This window comes from Ranitomeya imitator, chromosome 1 (genome assembly GCF_032444005.1).
Source record: "Ranitomeya imitator isolate aRanImi1 chromosome 1, aRanImi1.pri, whole genome shotgun sequence".
Taxonomy (NCBI): Eukaryota; Metazoa; Chordata; class Amphibia; order Anura; family Dendrobatidae; genus Ranitomeya; species Ranitomeya imitator.
The window spans coordinates 527695568-527718570 of NC_091282.1; the positions used below are offsets into that span (position 1 = coordinate 527695568).

General features: G+C 44.7%; 2 protein-coding genes across 2 annotated transcripts in view; both read left to right on the forward strand.

Annotated features, from left to right (window-relative positions):
* HSDL2 (hydroxysteroid dehydrogenase like 2) overlaps positions 1-23003 on the forward strand; it is a 130234-nt gene that overhangs the window by 90588 nt on the left and 16643 nt on the right. The window contains exons 6-9 of the mRNA XM_069767041.1: positions 595-698; positions 2269-2367; positions 10749-10943; positions 22897-22956. Of these exons, the coding sequence (XP_069623142.1) occupies positions 595-698; positions 2269-2367; positions 10749-10943; positions 22897-22956 (458 nt within the window). The remainder of the gene's footprint in view (positions 1-594; positions 699-2268; positions 2368-10748; positions 10944-22896; positions 22957-23003) is intronic.
* LOC138677144 (posterior protein-like) lies at positions 6293-7557 on the forward strand. Its single transcript, XM_069767052.1, has one exon. The coding sequence runs from the start codon at positions 6398-6400 to the stop codon at positions 7430-7432; it is 1035 nt and encodes a 344-aa protein (XP_069623153.1). The 5' UTR covers positions 6293-6397; the 3' UTR covers positions 7433-7557.

Sequence of the window (23003 nt, forward strand, 5' to 3'; positions counted from 1 at the left end):
GTTACCATGCTAAAAGTAAAAAAAAACAAACAGTACATACTTACCTACAGCTGTCTGTCCTCCAGCGCTGCGCTCTGCACTCCTCCTGTACTGTCTGTGAGCCGGAAAGCAGAGCGGTGACGTCACCGCTCTGCTTTCCGGCTCCCAGACAGTACAGGAGGAGAGCAGAGAAGCAGAGCGCAGCGCTGGAGGACAGACAGCTGTAGGTAAGTATCTAGTGTTTGTTTTTTTTTACTTTTAGCATGGTAACCAGGGTAAACATCGGGTTACTAAGCGCGGCCCTGCGCTTAGTTACCCGATGTTTACCCTGGTTACCGGCATCGTTGGTCGCTGGAGAGCGGTCTGTGTGACAGCTCTCCAGCGACCAAACAGCGACGCTGCAGCGATTCGGATCGTTGTCGGTATCGCTGCAGCGTCGCTAAATGTGAAGGGGCCTTAAGTACTCCTAGATGAGTGGTGATAGTAGTGGGTGATAATCTTCTAATCCAGGCTCACTTACATCGTTTGTGCATCGTATAGCTGCACCACTGCAATAAATCCTATACCTCTGTGTATTACCTATCAAAATGTGTACGCTTTTTTTTTGTTTTTCAGATCAAAAGTCTGCATCCCTTACTTAAAGAAAAGCAAAGTAGCACATATCCTCACTTTAAGCCCTCCACTCAACCTGAACCCGCTCTGGTTCAAAAATCACTGTGGTAAGTCATAGCCACTTACAAGAAGCCTACAGATAAAACATTCCTCCCTTGCGTTCCATGATTGATCATACGTAATAATCTATATTGTCATTTTGTCAAATTATATAATGAAGTTATTACCAAAAATTCCAGCACATAGAGTAATAGAGGACATCTCAGGTCTGAGAAAACACAAGTGGCAGTGAAAGAAATTGTATACATCACTTTAGAAGATCTGAGGATTTTCCTTCATATCAGGTTGAATTTGCACATCCATGTTATACGGCTGCAATTTCCATCCCGATTGTGGGTCTCCTGATTTTAACTAACAGCCTCAAGTATGCAATTAAAGGGAAGGTGCCACCAGTTTTCTTGTATTTTGTTTTTTTGTGAAATTAAGCTTAAAATAGTAATTAAAATGTATTAATGCAATGTTTGCACTGTTTGCAAACATTTCTATATGAAAAATATTATATATTTTTTCTACAAATATACATATTTACCACTAGGGGGAGCATTTTCCGTTTTAGACCTCAAGCAGCTATAGTAAGATTTACCAGCAGCAAAATTGGGGCAGTAACTGCTGACATCACCATTTCCCTCCCCTTTTGGGTGATCTAATATCCCTGGGGCAGAATGAAGAGCAGCATCACAGGGCAGCACCATTTTGTGTGTGACTGCCTTGTGACCTGCTATCACCAGCAGTTACTGCATCAGAGGCACAGCTTGTTTATAGAGGAGCAGAACACAGTGGACTCAGCAGCATTTTTTGTGAACAACATTCTTGCCATCCCCGATTCCCCCACCTTAATCCCTGTCCTGTCAGCTGCCTTGCTCTCTCTCCAGGTGTCACCTCCCTCTCTGCAGGCTGTGAGTGCAGCTTACCGGAGATCACAGGGACTGTGTGTGAGGGGGGAGACACAGCAGGAGAAGCACACAGGGCAGTGTGTGAGGAGCAGAGGATGTGTGCCTGGAGTACGGAGGAGCAGTGAGGGCTGCTTCTGTCCTGCCATAGAGAGCACTGGGCTATAATAAAATGGCAGCTAGTCACACATACAGCAGTGAGTTGTGCAGCCCACAGAGGCGTGCCCAGCTCACTGCTAATGCTGCTGCAATGTTACAGATAGGAGATAATAGACCAGCGCTGACCCTATGTCCATGGGGTGCCGTAATCTGACACTGATAGAGCCCTGCTACTGCTGCAAAACCAAGATGTCAGCCCCCAGTGCATTCTTTAAACTCATATAACACATGAAATCTGTTTCACATGCATTTCAAACTTGCTTATAGCAGCATGTTATGCTACATTACAGTGATTTATTAATGACCTACAAACGCGGTACCTTCCCTTTAAGGCTGTTGGTTCAGGAGACACCTAGTCAAGCCCTGAATTGCATTCTGAGCATATTCTGAATGGAGTGGGGCCACACCTATGCACTACTGCTCCACTCATTGTCTATAGGACTGCCAGTATACAAGTCATAAGTCACTAGAGAAACTTTATCAGTATACCTGAAATGCAATCTTGAGTGCATGCTGAAAGTCATACTTAATATGCTCTATATGTGAACATGTGGTTTCTGTGTTTCAGCATATACTATGGCAAAGTATGGAATGTCCATGTGTGTTCTTGGAATGTCTGAAGAATTTAAAGGAGAAATTGCCGTCAATGCTTTGTGGCCAAAAACAGGTGAGATGTATTATCTTAAGGTACCTTCACACATAACGATATCGTTAACGATATCGTTGCTATTTGTGACGTAGCAACGATATCGTTAATGAAATCGTTATGTGTGACAGCGACCAACGATCAGGCCCCTGCTGGGAGATCGTTGGTCGCTGAATAAAGTCCAGAACTTTATTTCGTCGCTGGATCTCCCGCAGACATCGCTGGATCGGCGTGTGTGACACCGATCCAGCGATGTCTTCGCTGGTAACCAGGGTAAACATCGGGTAACTAAGCGCAGGGCCGCGCTTAGTAACCCGATGTTTACCCTGGCTACCATGCTAAAAGTAAAAAAAAACAAACACTAGATACTTACCTACAGCCGTCTGTCCTCCAGCGCTGTGCTCTGCACTCCTCCTGTACTGGCTGTGAGCCGGAAAGCAGAGCGGTGACGTCACCGCTCTGCTTTCCGGCTCCCAGACAGTACAGGAGGAGAGCAGAGAAGCAGAGCGCAGCGCTGGAGGACAGACGGCTGTAGGTAAGTATGTAGTGTTTGTTTTTTTTTACTTTTAGCATGGTAACCAGGGTAAACATCGGGTTACTAAGCGCGGCCCTGCGCTTAGTTACCCGATGTTTACCCTGGTTACCGGGGACCTCGGGATCGTTGGTCGCTGGAGAGCGGTCTGTGTGACAGCTCTCCAGCGACCAAACAGCGACGCTGCAGCGATCCGGATCGTTGTCGGTATCGCTGCAGCGTCGCTTAATGTGAAGGGGCCTTTACTGTGTGAGGGTAGGGCCAGGCGGTGCGTTGGCAGTGTGACTGAAGCCCTGCCCCCTGCGATTATCAGTTGCCTACCAGCTTTGTTTCACAGTGGTGTGGCTAATGGCCTGCCACAACTTGGTGGAGCCTTGGCTGCTCTGCCGCAGCACCCTGGTCACAACATCTGGCATTGCCCTATGATGCTCTGTTTCTTTTATTATTTAACCATAAATGTATGGTTTCTGTACTAATTCTATTCAGCTTCTGTGTCTGGAATGAACAGTGCCTCTCCATGTGATGAAGATCCATCTTGCTATTATTACCCAGATTTAAATGTCATAACATGAAGGCAGCGTCCCAGTATGTCCATCAAATTCTGCATTTAGAAGAGAACAGTCTGTTATGTAACACTCCTTTCTGTCATGTACGAAACTGAAGTATAATACAGTGTGAAATTTAAAGGGATTAAGATGCATTGAGTCTTCCAAGGTTAAATATAGGCATTTCATAGTTCTAGAGACACCTCCATCTAACATATCTCGATTCCTGTAAGAACATCGAGGCTGAACATGATACAAGTTTCTTTTGATGGTTGGCCATCATTTGATACAGTTTATGTATAAATATGCATACATTGGATAACATTTCAGAAACCTAAGGTTATTTTGGTAATAGTGGTTATTCTAGATTACTAGATTGTTCTATCCTCTCTGAAACTAGAGGCCATGTATGTATGAAATCACTTAACAGATTGATTTACGGTATCTTTGGACTTCTGTTTAATGTACAGAATAAAATTTTACCTTCTCTTTTTTGTCTTTAGGATAACACTTGTTCATAACACTTGGTATTTTGCCTTTTACTTTTAGGCTGTGTGTCCACTATCAGAAATACTAGGGTTCTGGACGCATCGTATTTTCACTGCGTCCAAGAAGCTGCGATGAAAAGTACAAGCATAGTGGCTGGGATTAATACACTGCGTAAATTCACCTGCGGTGCAGGTTTCCGAGCCACAGCACATCAATTTCTTTTATGGTAACGCTCAGTCTCCTGTGCGGAATTTCCCCACAAACTTGCATTAGATGCAGAAAATCTGCAGTTATATAAAGGACATGTGTTGTAAAGTGCATTGCGCAGCACAAATGCACTCAAAAACCACATCTATATTATAAATAAATAATAATAAAAAAAGACGTGAGGTCCCCCTTATTTTTGATAACCAGCACAGGTAAAGCAAACAACTGCAAGCTTATCAGACTGAGAGGGGCCATGATTATTTCTCCCTTCCCAGTCTAAAAATACAAGCCCACAGCTGCCCCAGAGTTGGCACATCACATTAGCTACTCCAATTCTGGCTCTCTGCCCGACTTTTCCTGAATCCTCTGTTGCGGTGGCAGTCAAGGTAATATTCTTTGGTTTTGATGTTGGCTTTGTAGTGTCAGTTGCAATCAAGCCCAGGGCTTAGTAATGGAGAGGTGTCTATCAAATACCCCCATTACCCCCAGTAAAAAAAAAAAAGAAAAAAAACACTCCACCCCATACCTTGTTTACCAATTTATTGTAAAAAAATGAACATCCGACATAACCCACTGAATCAGAATTAGTCCATAAATGGAAACCTGAAAGACACAAAAAGAGAGCGTTAAAGAAATAAAAACAAGACAGTCTGTTGGAGTCAACATGGACAATGCACGTATCATAGAAATCACTGAGATATATAGAACTTATGAGTGCTGAATATCTCCTGGACTCTGTTGATGAGATAAACCAGATACAAGACTGTAAACCTATTAGACAGTCAGGCCTGTGTTCTTTTGTGTGATGTCCTTTGTTTAGTGATAAGGCAGAGGTGCATCTACATACTAAATGAATATTGGCCCTCCAACCTAATGGAGGATATAGGTGTACACTGTGGAAATCTTGAATCAATAGCCTCTATCTTGTTTGTGACCTATCATTATCTACATATGAACACAACTCCTGTGGGTTTCCATTATAAGCCAGTGGTCTTGAGCTAGACATCCTGTCTTCGGCCTATGGATATGTATATTGATATACAATGCCTGTGGTGTTTGGGTGATAAACCATTACTCTTTGAATGGACACGTTGGAGCCAGCCCAAATGGGATTGAACTGTCCTAAACAAGAACTTTCTTCCCAAGTACAAGGATGCCATCTGCAGGAAGGTGATGATTACTGCAGCCAACGACAGTGTTCACATTGCCAGAAGATGATTGGACATTTGCCACAGAAGATACTGGAAGCAAGGGTGGAGTCATGGCTTGTATGTGGGTGTGGATGTGCATTGGTTTAATATATATGTAAGGATCAGTTATGTATCTTTTCCTTTCCCACCTCCCAGTTTCCTCTACCCTCTCCTAATACCTCTTCCCTTTATTTGTACCTTTGTCCCTTAGTTAGACTTCCCTTATGTATGTCATTGTAAATACCTTGTTTGTAATAAACCCCCTTTTAAAGATCCAGTCGTTCTTGTTAATTAATATTAACTGGCACCCCAAAACTCAGCAGATTCTACATTTGGCACCCCCAGACGGGACTGTGATTAAATTCCACAGAGAATCCGCAAGAAATTAATCTGCTTTATTTCACATTTGGAAAAAGTGTGGAAACCAAAGAATCGAGGAGTCTGGATCTTGATTTAAAAGAAAATATTGTATTTGCAGTTTGTTGCTGAAAATGGAGTTTGTGGAAACGTTTGTGAAGAAGTACGCCTCTGCTGTCTACCATGTCAGTGTCGATAAATCTTTGGAAGTCCAGTACAATGGCTTGATAGCCCAATGTAAAATCTTTAATAATAAGTTGAATAGTAAAGTGCTGAGCAAGAATTTGAAAAAGGAAAAGTTAAGCAATGAAATTTCAGTGTTGCTGAAGATGAAAAAGTTGGCTGAATTAAAAGAAGCAAATTATTTGATGCAAAGGCTACAAGTCAAAGAGGACATAGAGAAAATTAGTGATTCTGTTATTGGAATTTCTGACAATACAACTAGTAAAATACATGGTTTGCAATCAGATGTAAATGAATTAGCTAAGATAAATAGACAGTTGGAGGAACAATTGAAGGAGTGTAGGCTGAGTGTCACTTCACATGCAGCTCAGGTTTATTCTTTAGAACTGAAAAATAGTCAAATGGAGAAGTTAATTGCAACACTGTAGAGTCAACTGGATAAAGCTAATTGTCAATTGCACAGCAAAGAGCGATGTAGACAGTCTCTTACATCAAAGAAATGCAGTACTGAGACAGTCAATGTATGTATTCTTTCTAATGAGGGTAGAATGGATGCCGGATATAGATCTCCATTGATTGATAATTCTCCATTGCTCACTATTTCTGAGAAGCTCCATCTGTGTCAACTTCTTGGTAGATTTGAGTCACATATTTCTCCCGTCATTCTGTCCAATAGATTTGAACATGTTGTCCAACAGTATAATCTGAACAATAAAAATGCTTGGTCTCTATTACAAGTTTGGCTTCCAGGGCCAATTGCAGGACAACTAAAAACAGAACAAATGGGTGATAGTTGTAATGGTGCAGAGATAAGAAGGAAGGAATTACAACGCATCATAGGTGGACGAGACATTAGAGGTGAAAATGCCCTAGCAATGACAAGATTCAGGCGATATGATGATCCGTTGCTCTTTTGTAATAATTATCTGTCCCTATATAGGACTGTTTACAACTGTCTGGAAATGTCTCAGGATGATGCTAATTTCCTATGTTCAATGGCAAATCATTGTAATGTAGATTACACCACAAGAATGACTCTAAGGAATACTAGCTCCTATGAAAACTTTGTGAATATACTTAGGGACTGGTGTAATGAGTCTAAAGAGCAATATGAACTGTCAGAAAATGTATCTGCTGTATACAGACCCAGGAGGCGAGGATATGTTAGGTATTGTTATAAATGTGGTCAACCAGGACACATTAAACGCTATTGTAATACACCTAACATGTACCCAGATAGAAAAAGTCATTTGTTGCACCAAGAAATTGATAGTGTTGAGGCTGAAGAGGAAAGTATCTCCTATAACACAGAGTTCATAGAGACATGTGAGGAGATAGGTAATATAGAAACTGACCCTGATACAAATGCACCAAAACCAGAAACATTGCGGAGCCCAAATGACAAAAGTAAGACAGGAAAACGTCAGGAGAGGTCATATAATAAACAACAAAAGGAAGGTGCTAATATCCCTATGATCGATCCATGGGTATCTCTACCATTCTGGTTATTTTGGAGTTGGTCACAAATGGCCCTACCGCTGTTGCTAAACTGCCCAGCACCATTTGCCAATATGGTTGGGTGAACATAGAGGGACTTTGGCTGCCATGTTAGAAGTGAATCAATTAGCATATGGATAATGGACAGGATAAAGTTATGTTTTGTGTATGGTTTGAATTTGTGTTCTAACTATGTCTGTTTCTTTTTAGACTGGAGACCATGTATCATGTGATATTAAAGCAAGGAGATTAACCAGTGTGTTTTGTTCAACAGGCCATATACAGCACTGTATCCATAGATGAAACAGGTTATTTCTCTGTAATAACTAACTATATGAATGCATTCATAAGGCCAAATTTAAATCCACGTGGTTTAGACAATGAGCTCAAAGTTAAAGGTTTAAGTAATTGTTTGCAAACAATTAAACGAGTAGTCTTCCCATTGTGATGACTGTGTATTGTATTTACCTAATGCATGATTGTTTGTTGTGTATGTATGCTCTTTTTCTTTCCCACATCCCAGTTTCCTCTATCCTCTCCTAATACCTCTTCCCTTTAATTGTACCTTTGTCCCTTAGTTAGACTTCCCTTATGTGTGTCATTGTAAACCTTGTTTGTAATAAACCCCCTTTTAAAGATCCAGTAGTTCTTGTTAATTAGTATTAACTGGCACCCCAAAACTCAGCAGATTCTACACAGTCCCTCACTCAATTTATTTAAAAAAAAAAAAGAATCCCCATAGCGCCTACTTTATCTATAGCATTCCCATGATGTCCACCGATTCAGTACTGCAACCTACGGAGCGTCGTTATGAGAACGGCGCTTCATAGGTCACTCCCGGTCATGTCTCACGAGCAATGACGTTACTGAGTTACTCATGTCATCGCTCGTGAGACACTACAAAACTGACATCAACCTAAATAAATATTACCCGAGAAAAGTGCCAGAATTGGTGCATCTAATGTGATGTGCAGGTATTTTTAGGCTGGGAAGGGCCAAATAACCCCAGACCTTCCTAGCCTCATAATGTAAGCCTGCAGCTGTCTGCTTTACCTGAGCTGGTTATCAAAAAGAGGGTATAAGCCACATTTTTTTTTTTAATTATTTATTCTTTAGGTTAATACAAGTACACAAGGCACCAATTAATCTCACGAATATCTAGCTAACCCATAACTATGTATCTCATATGTATCTATACTTTACAAAAATGCACGCATTTTTGCCATATACAAAAATCCATACAAAAAAGCATAAAAAAACCCAAGTGAGCGGAGGTGCGGAATTCATTCAGAAATTCACCTGCATCAAAGCCTGAACAAACACAGATCGTATGAACATACCCTTCATGTTCTTGTACAGGTTATATTAGATAATTGCTTCCATAGCAATGCCTTAATAAAATTCATATTTATGGAACAAAGAAGTTGAAAAAAATAACATTTCCAGGAAGAAATAAATGCGGGGTACATTCCAGCTTTTATTTTATTTTTTTTAATCTATAGCATGTTGATTTCTGCTCGGCAAGTGGAAGCCAACACCCTTAAGTGAACACACTGCTAAAGGTTATTATTATTATTTTTTTTTTTTAACCTTTCAATGCCAGGCCTAAACATCAACTCCCCTCATCATAATTTGTACACTGACACTAAATTAGATACAGCATTGGCCTCATTTTCCTGCAGTGTTGGAGTATTCCTGAAGTGAGGATATGGTCCCCAAAGAGCCCTGATTTAGCGTTACTGAGTCTGTATGGGACAACAGGAAGAGACCGAAGGATTCTATCAGATACGAAATTGGTTCTCCAAGATTTGTGTGTACAGTGTCAAGTAAAAATTTGGGCACCCCTGTTCAAAATGACCGTTGTTGTGAAAAGTCAAGCAAGTTGAAGATAATAATAATCTTTGTTTTTATATAGCGCCAACATATTCCGCAACGCTTTATTACAGTTTGCACGCATTATCATCCCTGTCCCCGAGGGGGCTCACAATCTAAATTTCCTATCAGTATGTCTTTGGAATGTGGGAGGAAACCGGAGAACTCGGAGGAAACCCACGCAAACAATGGGAAAACATACAAACGCCTTGTAGATGTTGTCCTTGGTGGGATTTGAACCCAGGACTCCAGCGCTGCAAGGTTGCAGTGCTAACCACTGAGCCACCGATGAAATGATCTCTAAAAGGGCTAAAGTTAAAGATGACACTTTTTTATATTTTAGGATAAAATAAATATATTGTTATTTTTTACATTTTAAAAATTGCTAAAAGGAAACTAGGCCAATGTATAAATATGCGCACCCTTGGAGGTTTTTGTGCTCAGATTACTTTGACCAAAGTTTCAGACCTTAAAGAGAATCTGTCACCCCAAAAATCGTATATGAGATAAGGCCACCGGCATCAGGGGCTTATCTACAGCATTCTATAATAATAAAGACGTACTGAAGCGGATAACAATTTGCCAAAGGACACATCAACCGGCCTAAAGAGAAGTGGAGAAACATTTTGTGGACTGATGAAAGTAAAATTGCTCTTATTGTGTCTCAAGGGCCGCAGACAGTTTGTCAGACGACCCCCAAACTCTGCATTCAAGCCACAGTACACTCTGAAGACAGTGAAGCATGGTGGTGCAATTATGATATGTGCATGTTTCTCCTACTATGCTGTCGGACCTATTTACCGCATACCAGGGATCATGGACCAGTTTGCAGATATTAAAATACTTGAAGAGGTCATGTTGCCTTACGCTGAAGAGGATATGCCCTTGACATGGGTGTTTCAACAAGACAACGACCCTAAACACACCAGTAAACAAGAAAAATCGTGGCTCCAGTCCAACAAAATTGAGGTTATGCAGTGGCCAGCCCAATCTCCAGACCTTAATCCGATAGAACACTTGTGGGTGACATAAATTATGTTGTTTCCGAGGCCAACAAATGCCATAAAATTGTGGGATGTAGTCCAAGCATCCTCAGATGGAATAACCGTGACAGATGCCAGAAGTTGGTTGACTCTACGCAATATAGATGAGAAGCAGTTCTACAAACTGGATGTGCAAATAAATATTAGGTTAGTGATTCACAGGAATGCTAAATAGTCAAAAAATACATATTGTGAATTTGTAATGACAAATGCAGACACTGCTATTTTTAGAGCAGCTCAATGTTCGATTTTTGTTATTTTCTGTAAGGTAGTTAAAAATGATATACATTTCTCTTACATTTTTCATGTTTTGAATGAGAAAACAGTGTGCAATGTTTCCAATGTATGAAAAGAAAAACTACTAAAGATTTTGTGATGAACTCATGTTTTTGAATGCACTGCTATTATTTTGAACACTACTGTATATACACGCATAATTTGTTAAGTTTAGAATATTAGCCTAATGAGCTGTTTTTACGCTCCACAGCTATACATACAGCTGCCATGAATATGCTGGGAGGATCTGGGATAGAAAAGCAATGTAGGACCACTGACATCATAGCTGATGCTGCATACTCCATTTTGACCAAGCCAAAGGATTATACAGGAAACTTTCTAATTGATGAGGAATTACTAAAGTCTGAGGGAATCAAGGATTTTGATGCCTATGCAGTATCTCCAGGTATGGACTTTTACGCACTTTCATAATTTGATTATTGTACACTAATCAAAGTGAGTTGGTTTGTGACCACTCTTAATAATAAGCTTCAACAAGAATATGATGAACTGGTTGTGTAAGAAAACAAAAAATAGAATTATATAGCTATGTATTACAGAATTGAAATGATTAATATTGCGATGTCATCGTTGTTCAGATAAAAATGGCTTGCATTCTATTAACAATGAAAACCGTACTTGCCTTACCAATCCCGTGACACTCTTATTCCGACACCGTGATTGCTCCATGGGTCTCTTCATGCTCAGGCAAGGACGTCTTTGCATGGACATGTGACCATTGTGGATGGTTATCGGTTACAGCAGCGCCATCTGGAAGATAGTCGTGCCATTGATGTAACTAGTGATTGACTGCTGTAGCTATGTTTTTGCAGTAGTATATTGGTGCTAGTGCAATAAGTGATTTAAAGGGGTTGTGCCACAACACACATTGCTGATAAAAGTTCCTAAAAAGGTATAAATGTTCACAGAAAAATGTTTAAAGTAGAGAACATGATTAAAAAATACCTTTTTATATGATTTCTTGTTCACTTTTATCCCATCACATCATATGAAACAGGAGAGCTTTTGGGAGGAATTAAAAAAGGCGAATGTGACAGCAGCTACTCCTTATTCATTGGTTCAACTGCCGCATCACTGCATCTAGTCACCTTCCCCATTGCGCTGTTGAAATAGTCTCTTACTACATTCCAGCTTCACAGGAATCGCCATTTTTTTTTTTGTAAGAATAGTAGTGTGACTGTGGCTTGACTCTTTATCATGTGCTTACATACACATATATCTATTTACAGTATGTGTACCATCTATTGAACCCGATATACTCCCGGATGGTAAGCATTTTTATTGGTACATTTCTAGCGACATTTTTTTAAGACACTCTGTTTATTTGCATATACTGTGTCCTCAATAAAATAGCGCTGGAGATTGGGGTTTATGCACGCACTATCAGCGCCATTGTATTGACATCACGCCGATACAGTTACACTCTGTGGCAGAGCAGGGAGACACCATCTCCCTGCTCTGCCACCCGGCTGCTATGGGGCTTCTGAGCAGGCTGGGGAGCCTGGTGCCAGCAGTGGGCACCCCGCCCATCATCGCAAATTCAACTGTATCGGCTAGATGCCGATACATATGACCGTATTGATGAGAGTGGGAGCATTACGCTCCCTCTCACATCATCCCCCTCTCAGCGTCTGATGTCGAGGCTGACGGAAGTCGCGATGACGTCACTACTCGGCGCCCGCTGTACGGAGATGTACGGCACTAGGAGCAGCGGAGGAACCAGATGGAGAAGTAAGTATTTATTAAAAAAAAAAAAGCATGAACCACACCTCCAAAAATCATACGTTGATCTAAAGCCGCTAGGCAAAAATTTATATACTGAACATGAGGTTTTCAGTTTAACTTATTTATTGTTTTTATGAGGTGCATTATACTATAGAGTCAGCCTATGGAAGGATGCATTATACCAGACCTGGGCAAAGTCCGGCCCGCGGGCCACATCCGGCCCTCTGGCTGTGTCAGTCTGGCCCGCAGACCGAGACAGCCGTGGGGCTGAAAACTTGAGGTCTACACCGTACCCTCCCACTCGCTCGCTGTGTCCCACAGTCAGCATTGGTGAAGGAGGGGCCTCCGGCCACTTCCTCCACCACCACCAATCAGCGTGGGAAACAGCTGACGCCGCGTCAGCTGTGTACCGCCAGAGAGTCAGCTCATCGGCAACAGAAGCGGAAGCAGGGCGCCTGGGTACGGGACCGAGGTGAGTATGTGGTGTTTTTTTATGTGTATGAACATGGGGATTCTATGGGGGTGAACACGGGGATTCTATGGGGGTGAACATGGGGAGTCTTGGGTCTCTGGGGGTGAACATGGGGAGTCTCTGGGGGTGAACATGGGGAGGCTCTGGGGGTGAACATGGGGAGGCTATGGGGGTGACATGTTGCACGCGGGGAGGCAATGGGAGTTTCATGCTGCACACAGGGAGGCAAAACCCTAACTATGCCTCTGGATGGAAATGACAGCTTCCCACAGATGTCAGCATGAAGGTGCACACAGCATCTCCATTCCTGGGCATCCTAATCATAGCACCCCAAATAAATGATAAACCCTGGGCAGTCAGCAGTGGATGATTGTGATCTCCTAATTCAAGCATGGCCTCTTCCTTCTCCTCCTCCTGTCGGTTCATCACTGCCATGATCGTGTTCCTCTCCTCACTCAGATGGCCGAGATCAGGCAATGGGCGGCACTTTGGTGGCCGGGGGGGGCCTCTGAGCCCCATAAAAGAAGACATGCTGTGGGTACAGAGGGCGGGAGGAACACTCAACTTCAGCCTTCAGCATCATTGAAGCTGGTGCTAGAGAGCTGATCACATCCAACAGGGCGGCCCCTCCCTTGCCAATAAAATAGGACTGTAGTGCGGTATGCTCATGCGCTGACTCTGGCGCCACACTGCTTAGGCGCCAAAGCTTCAGACAGAAGGACACATCTCCGGTTATTTTATAGATTATGATCTGTTAAGGTTCAAATTAGCCAGGAAAAATTGATTCATATCGAAGTTATTCAATGCAATTTGCATGTTCCATAATATACTCTGGTGTCTCGAGTCGTGTTCAAATTCTTTGGCTTGTTTTACTCAGCATCGCAGCCTCTGACAGAGAAAAAACCTCTGACATTACTGTGCACTATGTCTTCAATGCGCATGTTATGACATAATCACCTGAGGCCTAGTCAGCGCCTCTGTGGGCATGTAGTACACTTAGTTTTGTCAGAGGCAAAATTAGATATAAACAGACATTAAATACAGTTGTGCTCAAAAGTTTACATACCCCGGCAGAATTTTTACGTTCTCATTTTCAGAGAATATGAATGATTACTAACCCCAAAACAGTGAGGATTTGGGGAGCCATATCATCTGCTGGTATAGGTCCACTGTGTTTTATCAAGACCAAAGTCAGGGCAGCCGTCTACCAGGACATTTTATAGCACTTCATGCTTCCCTCTGCCGACAAGCTTTTTGGAGATGGAAATTTAATTCTCCAGCAGTACTTGGCACCTGTCCACACTGCCAAAAGTACCAGTACCTGGTTTATAAACAACAGTATCACTGTGCTTGATTGGCCTGTAAACTCGCCTGACATTAACCCCATAGAGTTTCTATGGGGTAGTGTCAAGAGGAAGATGAGACACCGGACCCAACAATGCAGACGAGCTGAAGGCTGCTATCAAAGCAACCTGGGCTTCCATAATACCTCAGCAGTGCCACAGACTGATCGCCTCCATGCCACGCCGCATTGATGCAGTAATTGATGCAAAAGGAGCCCAAACCAAGTATTGAGTGCATTTACATTTCAGTAGGCCAACATTTCGTATGTTAAAATCATTTTTTTTCAAGCTGGTGTTATAAAGTATTTTAATTTACTGAGATAATGACTTTTGGATTTTCATTGGCTGTAAGCCATAATCATCAACATTAACAGAAATAAACACCTGAAATACATCACTCTAGTTGTAATGACTCTATCTATGAGTTTTACTTTTTGTATTGACGAACTGAAATAAACTTTTTAATGGTATTCTAATTTTGTGAGATGCACCTGTAAATATGTATAGAATGGCATGGGCACCATACTGCATGAGGTCCATGGAATGTAGACCTCATGCCTAACTATATCATGATATGTAAAAATAGAAAAATATCCAGAGGGTTGAATTAAATTCTGAATTCTTCATTAAAGAATTAAAAAGTCGCACCAGTATACATGGCCAGAAAAAAATGTGCAAATCTAGCATATGCGTTTCGGAATTTAATCCTTAATCATATGCAATGAATAATTTTATTCAACATGCTGGATATTTTTCTATTTCTACAAATGGTTTCCTAACTGCGGCACTGCAGGTTTCCTTGCGTGGCATCCACTGAGAAGGTGAGCTGATAATTTACTCTCTTTTTAGTATATCATGATATGGGTGAAGAATTAATTTCCTGTATAGGGCTTCACCCTACATCATTCAAAAAATATACCCAATGCTATATAAGAAGAGACACAGACCCAGTGCTTTATAAGAAAGAATGTTAATAGTAATACTATATGAGGGATGCACACAGAATAAAATGATACTGGGGTCCATAGTAGTAGAAAATTACAAAAAGTTTTGTTAAAATGCAAACAACTCAGGTGAAGGGGGGGGGGGGGGGGCTGTCACAAGAACTAGCACACATAATACATTGCAAAAAGACCGCCCCGGACGCGCAGGGATAGAAGTGTGGACTGCGTTAACAAATAAAGTTAAAGTTAGTATCATTTTGTTCTGTGTGCATCCCTATGTAATGATAGGGTATAACAGTCCTAGTATAATATACAAATGGACCTGGCAATGTAGTCAGGGTTGACTGTTACAACATGTGGTATGTCATAAAAGATATTGCCAATACTATACGAGATATATAAACATATATAGTCAGAATGCTATATCAGATTATGGTAACTAAAATCCGATATTATATAAGGTGTCCAAGGTATAAATTATCTTAATATATACTTATCTTGTAATGTCTTCACATTCTGTTCCATCCAGATGTGTCCGGATCCCAGCATTCCAAAAGGCGGAAGTTCACCGACCGCCTTATTGGGACACCCAAGTGATGGGAGTCTCAATATGGAAACTGCTAGTGGTACCAGCCTCTTGCGTGGTACCACCGGCGGAACACCGTTGCACCACACACAAACACTGTTTATGCTGCACGCAAAACACACACACACACTATATACGCCGTACGTATCTCACACACTGTATACGCCGTACGTAGCCTCTTGCGCGGTACCACCAGCGGAACACCGTCGCGAACATGCCGCCGCCAGGATCAGTCGAATGATTCACTGACAACCGTCATCTTTGTACAGAAGGAGAGCATGCGCAGTTTTAATGTGACTGCCGCTATCTGTCTGCACAAAGATGGCGGCTGTCTGATTTACTGCGTGAATTCCGGACAGGTGCAGTGAATCATTTGGCTGATCCCGACGGCAGATGTGGGAAGTGTCTACAGGCAGAGGTCGCATTACCGGGGTTTTCCCACGAACAAAAGTTCATTTTAAAAATTGTCTGTCTGACCGTGTACAGAACATACCGCAGATCCTGGGAAGGGGAGGAAGCAAACTACAATACTGACATTACAGCAGGGGATCACAGAGAATTCATTTTGTCAGGTAAAATATTTCAACACATGTTGCGTTCAGCGCAGCACCAAAAGGATGCATGCGGAGGCATCCGCATACAGCATATGTCCCTGTGTACCCAATGTTAATGATAGGTATGCAGGGCACCGCAGAACGCAAGGAGGCATAGGCGTGGTTTCAGGGAGGAAGAAGGGAGGAAGTACGCTGCCATCTGCAGCACTCCCATGTGCATGTCTGGAACCAGCCTAACCGAGCCCATTTTTGTTTCATATCTCCACCTCGAATTCCACTGCGTATTCTATTTATCCCCCTGACTTTTTTTAAATCTTTGGAATTGCAGTGGTGGTGCAGCCTGAAATGACATGGAATCATTTTAAGCAGTGTTATATCCAGGACATCCCATGCAGCTATGATATCTCTCACGTGCTCGCAGACACGTATCAGCAACTCGCATGAGGTCAGTCTGATGTATATGAGATCACAGGTACACGTTACATAGTATATGACAAAGTCAGTACTACATGAAATGTAGTTTATGATCTTATATTTTCTCTTCTGATCGGAGGAGGTGAAAGATGTAGACCAAATCCTATTTCTGCACGGCAAGCAGTCTCCACAGTGGTAGAAACTCCATTTTTGTTTTTCTGCACCAAAAAAATCTCTGGATTTGCTTACAAAATGGCTCAGAACGAGAGTGTCTCTAAGATTTTGTTACTCCTCCTAGCCGTCATGAGGGGGATATTGGGCAGGTGTTTAGAAAGTGTGGGTTCGGATGTCAGGACAGGTCATTGTCTGCTTAAAGGGAATCTGTCACCCCCAAAATCGTATATGAGCTGTGGCCACCGGCATCAGGGGCTTATCTAACAGCATTCTGTAATGCTGTAGATAAGCCCCCGATGTATCCTGAAAGGTAAGAAAAACAGGTTATATTATACTCACCCAGGGTAAAGAAATATTTTGATGAACATTATTGGTGGTGGGGACCCAGAGTGTAACAGGATAAAGTAGACATGTGCATATATCTAAAAGTCTTACCCAAACACCACCTAGATATGGATAACTACAAATCTTACCACGAAAAAACCTCAAGAACCACAAAGCAGTCATGAAATCCAATATTAACACTTTATTATCATAAATATAGAATAAAACAGAGTATACCAAACAGACAGATACAATGGGGCCAAAATATGACAAAGGATGTCATCAGCATCAAGGTATGGTGTATCCCTGGAGGAGGTAATTGCATACAAGTAATCCACGAAAACCAAAGTGCAACGTGCCAATATGGTAGCTGACACAGACACATATAGCTATAGTAGCCGAACAACCAATCAATAAATAGTCAAATTCATATATTCCATCAATATAGTGCCGGAAATTCTAATAATAACATCTGTATATGAATGCACATTACCTACTACAGATGGCAGAACGCAGGGACACCCGTCCACCCCGATGCGCGTTTTGGTATGGAACCTTCCTCAAGGGGCACCTAGGGGCGGTCCCGGTGCAGTTCGGTCCGATGGGCGTCGCGGTCCGGTCCAGCGCCTCCCATCTTCATACAATCACGTCCTCTTCTCGTCTTCTTGCCATGGCTCCTGCTCAAGCGTACTTTGTCTGCCCTGTTGAGGGCAGAGTAAAGCACTGCAGTGCGCAGGTGCCGGACCTTTCTGGCCTTTGCCTGCGCACTGCAGTACTTTGCTCTAACTTGTTTTTCTCCTTTCAGGATACATCGGGGGCTTACCTATAGCATTATAGAATGCTGTAGATAAGCCCCTGATGGCGGTGGCCGCAGCTTATAGGGGAAAAAGTAGGTGACAGGTTCCCTTTGACTTGTTGTATGTACGTGTTAATAAAATGCCTTGTTTTTCTACCTTTGATAGAATCTCTTTGTATTGCTGGCAGTTCTATATAATGAGGGATTCAGAGGATAAAGCAGAGCTGTGTTGTAGAAGCTCTTCCCCTGGTGATCAGCTGGGACCCTCTGTGCATAGTCACCTCAGAAGCTCCAGCTTCCAGTGCAGCAGACTTCCTGACAGCCAGGCAGAAAAGATCCGGCCTGCTCAGGTGGATGGATCCAAGGTTACTAGACGAGTGAAGCAGCAGCTTGCCTCATAGCAAGAGGGAATTGAGAATGCTCGGCCTGTAGGAGACAGGACGGACATAGCGGCCAGCAATATTGCCACTAGGGGGAGCTAAGTTAAACCTCAAAGGCACATAACTTTTGAGTATAGCATAATTGTTAATACATTTAAATTGAAAAAGGTTTTTCTTTATCGCCTCTCATTGGGGGACACAGGAACCATGGGTGTATGCTGCTGCCACTAGGAGGCTGACACTATGCAAATAAAAAAGTTAGCTCCTCCTCTGCAGTGTACACCCCACCGACTGGCATTATACTCTTCAGTTTAGCTTAGTGTCAGTAGGAGGTGGACACGGGTCTTTCATTAGACCCTTATCTACCTCAATGTGCGTCGTTTTCTTTGTTTTCCTCGGAGGGATACAGGGTGAACAGTCACACCTGTATTCCCACAAGCGGACTATGAGTACGGTGTGTACTGCCACCCCGTATCCTCACAGATCCCTCACCAGGACCAAGATCCTGGCACACCAGCGTGCTCAGAAGTCCGGTCCTGGCTCCGTCCCCCACCCACTCGCCCACCAGAGCCTGTCGGTTGGAGGAGACGAGGACGTCCATCAGCCCTGGATGTCTCACCCTCTTTTAAGGTTAGTACGGCGTGGGATGTTTTTTAGGTGAGTATTTCCCCTATCCCATCCCAGATCCTTGTTAGGGGGGGGATTCTTGTTAAGGGCTCCCAGACGGTGACCCTCTCTTACCCGGTCATCGCCTGTAACCTTGCGGCGCGGTCGATATTTTATCGGTGATCCTGGAGCTCCAGCATTTTCCCCATTCTGAGCAGGCTGCGGCGCCTGTTTTCTGGCCGCAGCGCTCTCACCCGTGACCAGCACCTTCTTTCTTGACAGCTCTTGGCTGCTGTTCGCTCCTTTCCGCGGCGCACTATCAGCGCTGCGGTTTTTCACTGGGCACAGTCCTCAGCGCAGCAGCCCTGCAGTCTATCGCGCTGCTTATCGCTGCAGCGCATTGCTCCGGCGCCGGAGGAGGTGGATCTGCGGCGCCCTTCAGCGGCGCAGCCTAGCAGGCTGCGGCGCCTGTGCCGCCAGCCTCCCGTCGTGGCGCATTGCTCCGGCGCCGCAGGAGGTGGATCTGCGGCGCCCTTCAGCGGCGCAGCCTAGCAGGCTGCGGCGCCTGTGCCGCCAGCCTCCCGTCGCGGCGCATAGCTCCGGCGCTCTATACCGGCGCCGCGGCTCGTTTCCCGGCAGCCGGTTCCTAATTTAAGCCCCGGCTTCGGCCGGGGCCTACTTCCGGTCTTCGGATCTGTCCAATCTCGTCCTCCAAAAGATCCCGCTTTGGTTCCGGGCTTCTTCGCAGCCATCGCTTCTCTGCTCAAATCCGGGGTAATCGTTCCCGTCCCAGAAAAGGAACGGTACACGGGTTTCTACTCGAACCTCTTTGTGGTACCGAGAAAAGACGGCAAGGTTCGTCCCATTCTGGACCTCAAATTGTTGAACAGGAGGGTTCGCCTGAGACACTTCAGGATGGAATCCCTTCGTTCAGTAATTGCTTCCATGGAGGCTCAGGAATTTCTATGCTCTATAGATATCCAGGACGCCTACCTACATGTTCCAATATTTCCCGGACATCACAGTTTCCTGCGCTTCGCAGTGCAACAAGATCATTTTCAGTTCGTCGCCCTGCCGTTCGGTCTCGCAACCGCGCCAAGGGTGTTCACGAAAATCATGGCGGCGCTGATGGCCATTTTGAGAGTCAGAGGCTTGGTTCTGTTTCCATACCTCGACGACATCCTCATCAAGGCTCCGTCCTTTGCTCAGGCCCACGAAAGCTTGTCCATTGTTCTCGACACCTTATCCCGTTTCGGATGGCTGGTCAACCGGAAGAAGTCCTGCCTTATTCCTTCTCAGCGCATCATCTTTCTGGGCATGCTCTTCGACACTCGTCAGTCCAGAGTCTTCCTTCCCAAGGACAAGAGATCCACCCTTTGTCGGGACATTCTCTTGCTCCAGGGTCCTCGGCCTCCCTCCCTCCGATCGGCCATGAAGGTTCTGGGGAGGATGGTAGCTACCTTGGAAGCGATTCCCTTCGCCCAATTCCATTCTCGACCCCTTCAGCAAGCCATTCTGTCTCAGTGGGACAGGTCGGTCTTCTCCCTGGATCGGCCGATCAGACTCTCCTTTCGGGTCAAGCGGTCTCTCAACTGGTGGCTGACGTCTCCTCTCATCTCCCAGGGCAGGTCCTTCCTTCCGGTTCACTGGCAGGTGGTGACAACGGATGCCAGCCTGATCGGCTGGGGTGCGGTTTTTCGCCACCTGACGGTTCAGGGCCGTTGGTCGCTGCAGGAGTCCGCGCTGCCGATCAACGTCCTCGAAATTCGGGCCATCTTTCTGTCCCTCCGCCATTGGGAAAGGATCCTCAGGGGCCTTCCAGTCCGGATCCAGACGGACAATGCCACGGCTGTGGCATATGTCAACCATCAGGGGGGGACTCGGAGCTCCTTGGCCCTTGCCGAGGTGTCCAAGATCCTCCTTTGGGCAGAGGCAACGGTTCCGGTGATATCCGCGGTGCATATCCCCGGCGTAGAAAACTGGGCCGCCGAATGGTCCCTGCATCCGGAGGTCTTCCATCAGATTTGTCTTCGATGGGGAACTCCGGATGTGGATCTCACGGCGTCTCGGATCAACAGGAAGGTTCCACAATTCGTCTCCAGGTCACGCGATCCTCTCGCAGTGGGCGTCGATGCTCTGGCCATTCCTTGGTCACAGTTCGACCTGCCCTATCTGTTCCCACCCCTTCCATTACTTCCCAAACTGTTGAAGAAGATCAAAGCGGAAGGGGTGCCGGTCATCCTGATCGCCCCGGATTGGCCCAGGAGAGCTTGGTTCGCGGAGCTCGTCAACCTTCTCGCGGACGCTCCCTGGTGCCTTCCAGACAGGCCCGATCTGCTGTCCCAGGGTCCGATCTGCCACCCGAATTCTCGGTCGCTCAGTTTAACGGCGTGGCTGTTGAGACCGCGGTTCTAAGAGCGTCCGGCCTTTCGGACCGGGTGATTCACACCATGATTCAGGCTCGGAAGCCTTCGTCTTCCAGGATCTACTACCGCACCTGGAAGGCCTACTTCCGTTGGTGCGAGTCCAACCGCGTGCCGCCTATGGTTTTTTCCCTGCCTTCTCTTTTGGCCTTCCTTCAGGCAGGACTGGATTCGGGCCTGGCTCTTAGTTCCCTGAAGGGTCAGGTCTCTGCGCTTTCCATCCTCTTTCAGAAGACCTTGGCCTCTCGGCCACAGATTAAGACCTTCTTTCAGGGGGTAGCCCACGCCGTCCCGCCGTACAGGGCCCCTGTGGAGGCATGGGACCTAAATCTGGTACTGGACGTTTTGAAGGTTTCTCCCTTTGAACCTCTTAGGGATATTCCTCTATCAGTTTTATCTTGGAAGGTGGCCTTTCTTGTGGCCATCACGTCCATTCGCCGCGTTTCCGAGCTGGCGGCACTGTCTTGCCGCCCTCCGTTTTTGGTCATTCACCAGGACAAGGTGGTCTTCCGACCTCCACCTTCTTTTCTTCCTAAGGTGGTTTCCACCTTCCACCTCAACGAGGACATCGTTCTACCTTCCTTTTGTCCAGCTCCGACTCATCCTCTGGAGCGATCGTTGAACAAGCTGGACCTAGTCAGGGCAGTGAGGATTTATTTGGATAGAACATCCTCTTTCCGGAAGATGGATTCATTTTTCGTCATTCCTGATGGCACGCGCAGAGGCCAGCTGGCTTCTAAAGCGACTATTGCTCGCTGGATCAGAACGGCAATTTTGGAGGCTTACCGGGTCAAGAACAGAGTGCCCCCTCCTGGGATTAAGGCTCTCTACCCGGGCAGTCGGCGCCTCCTGGGCGGTGCACCACAGGGCTTCCGCCCTACAGCTTTGCAAAGCGGCAACTTGGTCTTCCATCCACACGTTCGCCAAATTTTACAAGGTCCATACCTACGCATCGGCGGACGCCAGCCTAGGCAGAAGGATCCTGCAGGCGGCAGTGGTGAGTCCTCTGACCTGATGGAAGTCTGTTTTCCCGCCCTTGGGACTGCTTTGGGACGTCCCATGGTTCCTGTGTCCCCCAATGAGAGGCGATAAAGAAAACAGGATTTTTGGTTGCTTACCGTAAAATCTGTTTCTTGAAGCCTCCATTGGGGGACACAGCTCCCTCCCAATGTTTTCTGTTGTTATCTGTTCTATGACTGTTCTCACGTTACAGTTCTCAAGTTTGTGGTTATGGTTTTTCAACCTTGTTTCATTATCTCCTACTGCTTTCTCACTAACTGAAGAGTATAATGCCAGTCGGTGGGGTGTACACTGCAGAGGAGGAGCTAACTTTTTTATTTGCATAGTGTCAGCCTCCTAGTGGCAGCAGCATACACCCATGGTTCCTGTGTCCCCCAATGGAGGCTTCAAGAAACAGATTTTACGGAAAGCAACCAAAAATCCTGTTTTATTTCTCATATATCTGAAGCACTAAATACATATTATATTGTGACACAACCCCTTTAATCAAGATTGACATGTGAAAAGCCAGTTTTGATTAAATGTAAGATAGCATGTGATATGAAGGATCTTTTTTTTTTTTTTTTCCTTCCTGTAGGACATCCATTACTTCCAGATTTCTTTTTAGATGAGGTCACCAGCAACCTGGACAAAGCCGGTATGTGCCCACCAATTTTAATCTTATTGAGAGGGTCCTGTAAGAGT

Coding starts and splice junctions, on each gene's coding strand:
- LOC138677144 (XM_069767052.1), top strand. CDS start 6,398: ATGGATGCCGGATATAGATCTCCATTGATTGATAATTCTCCATTGCTC.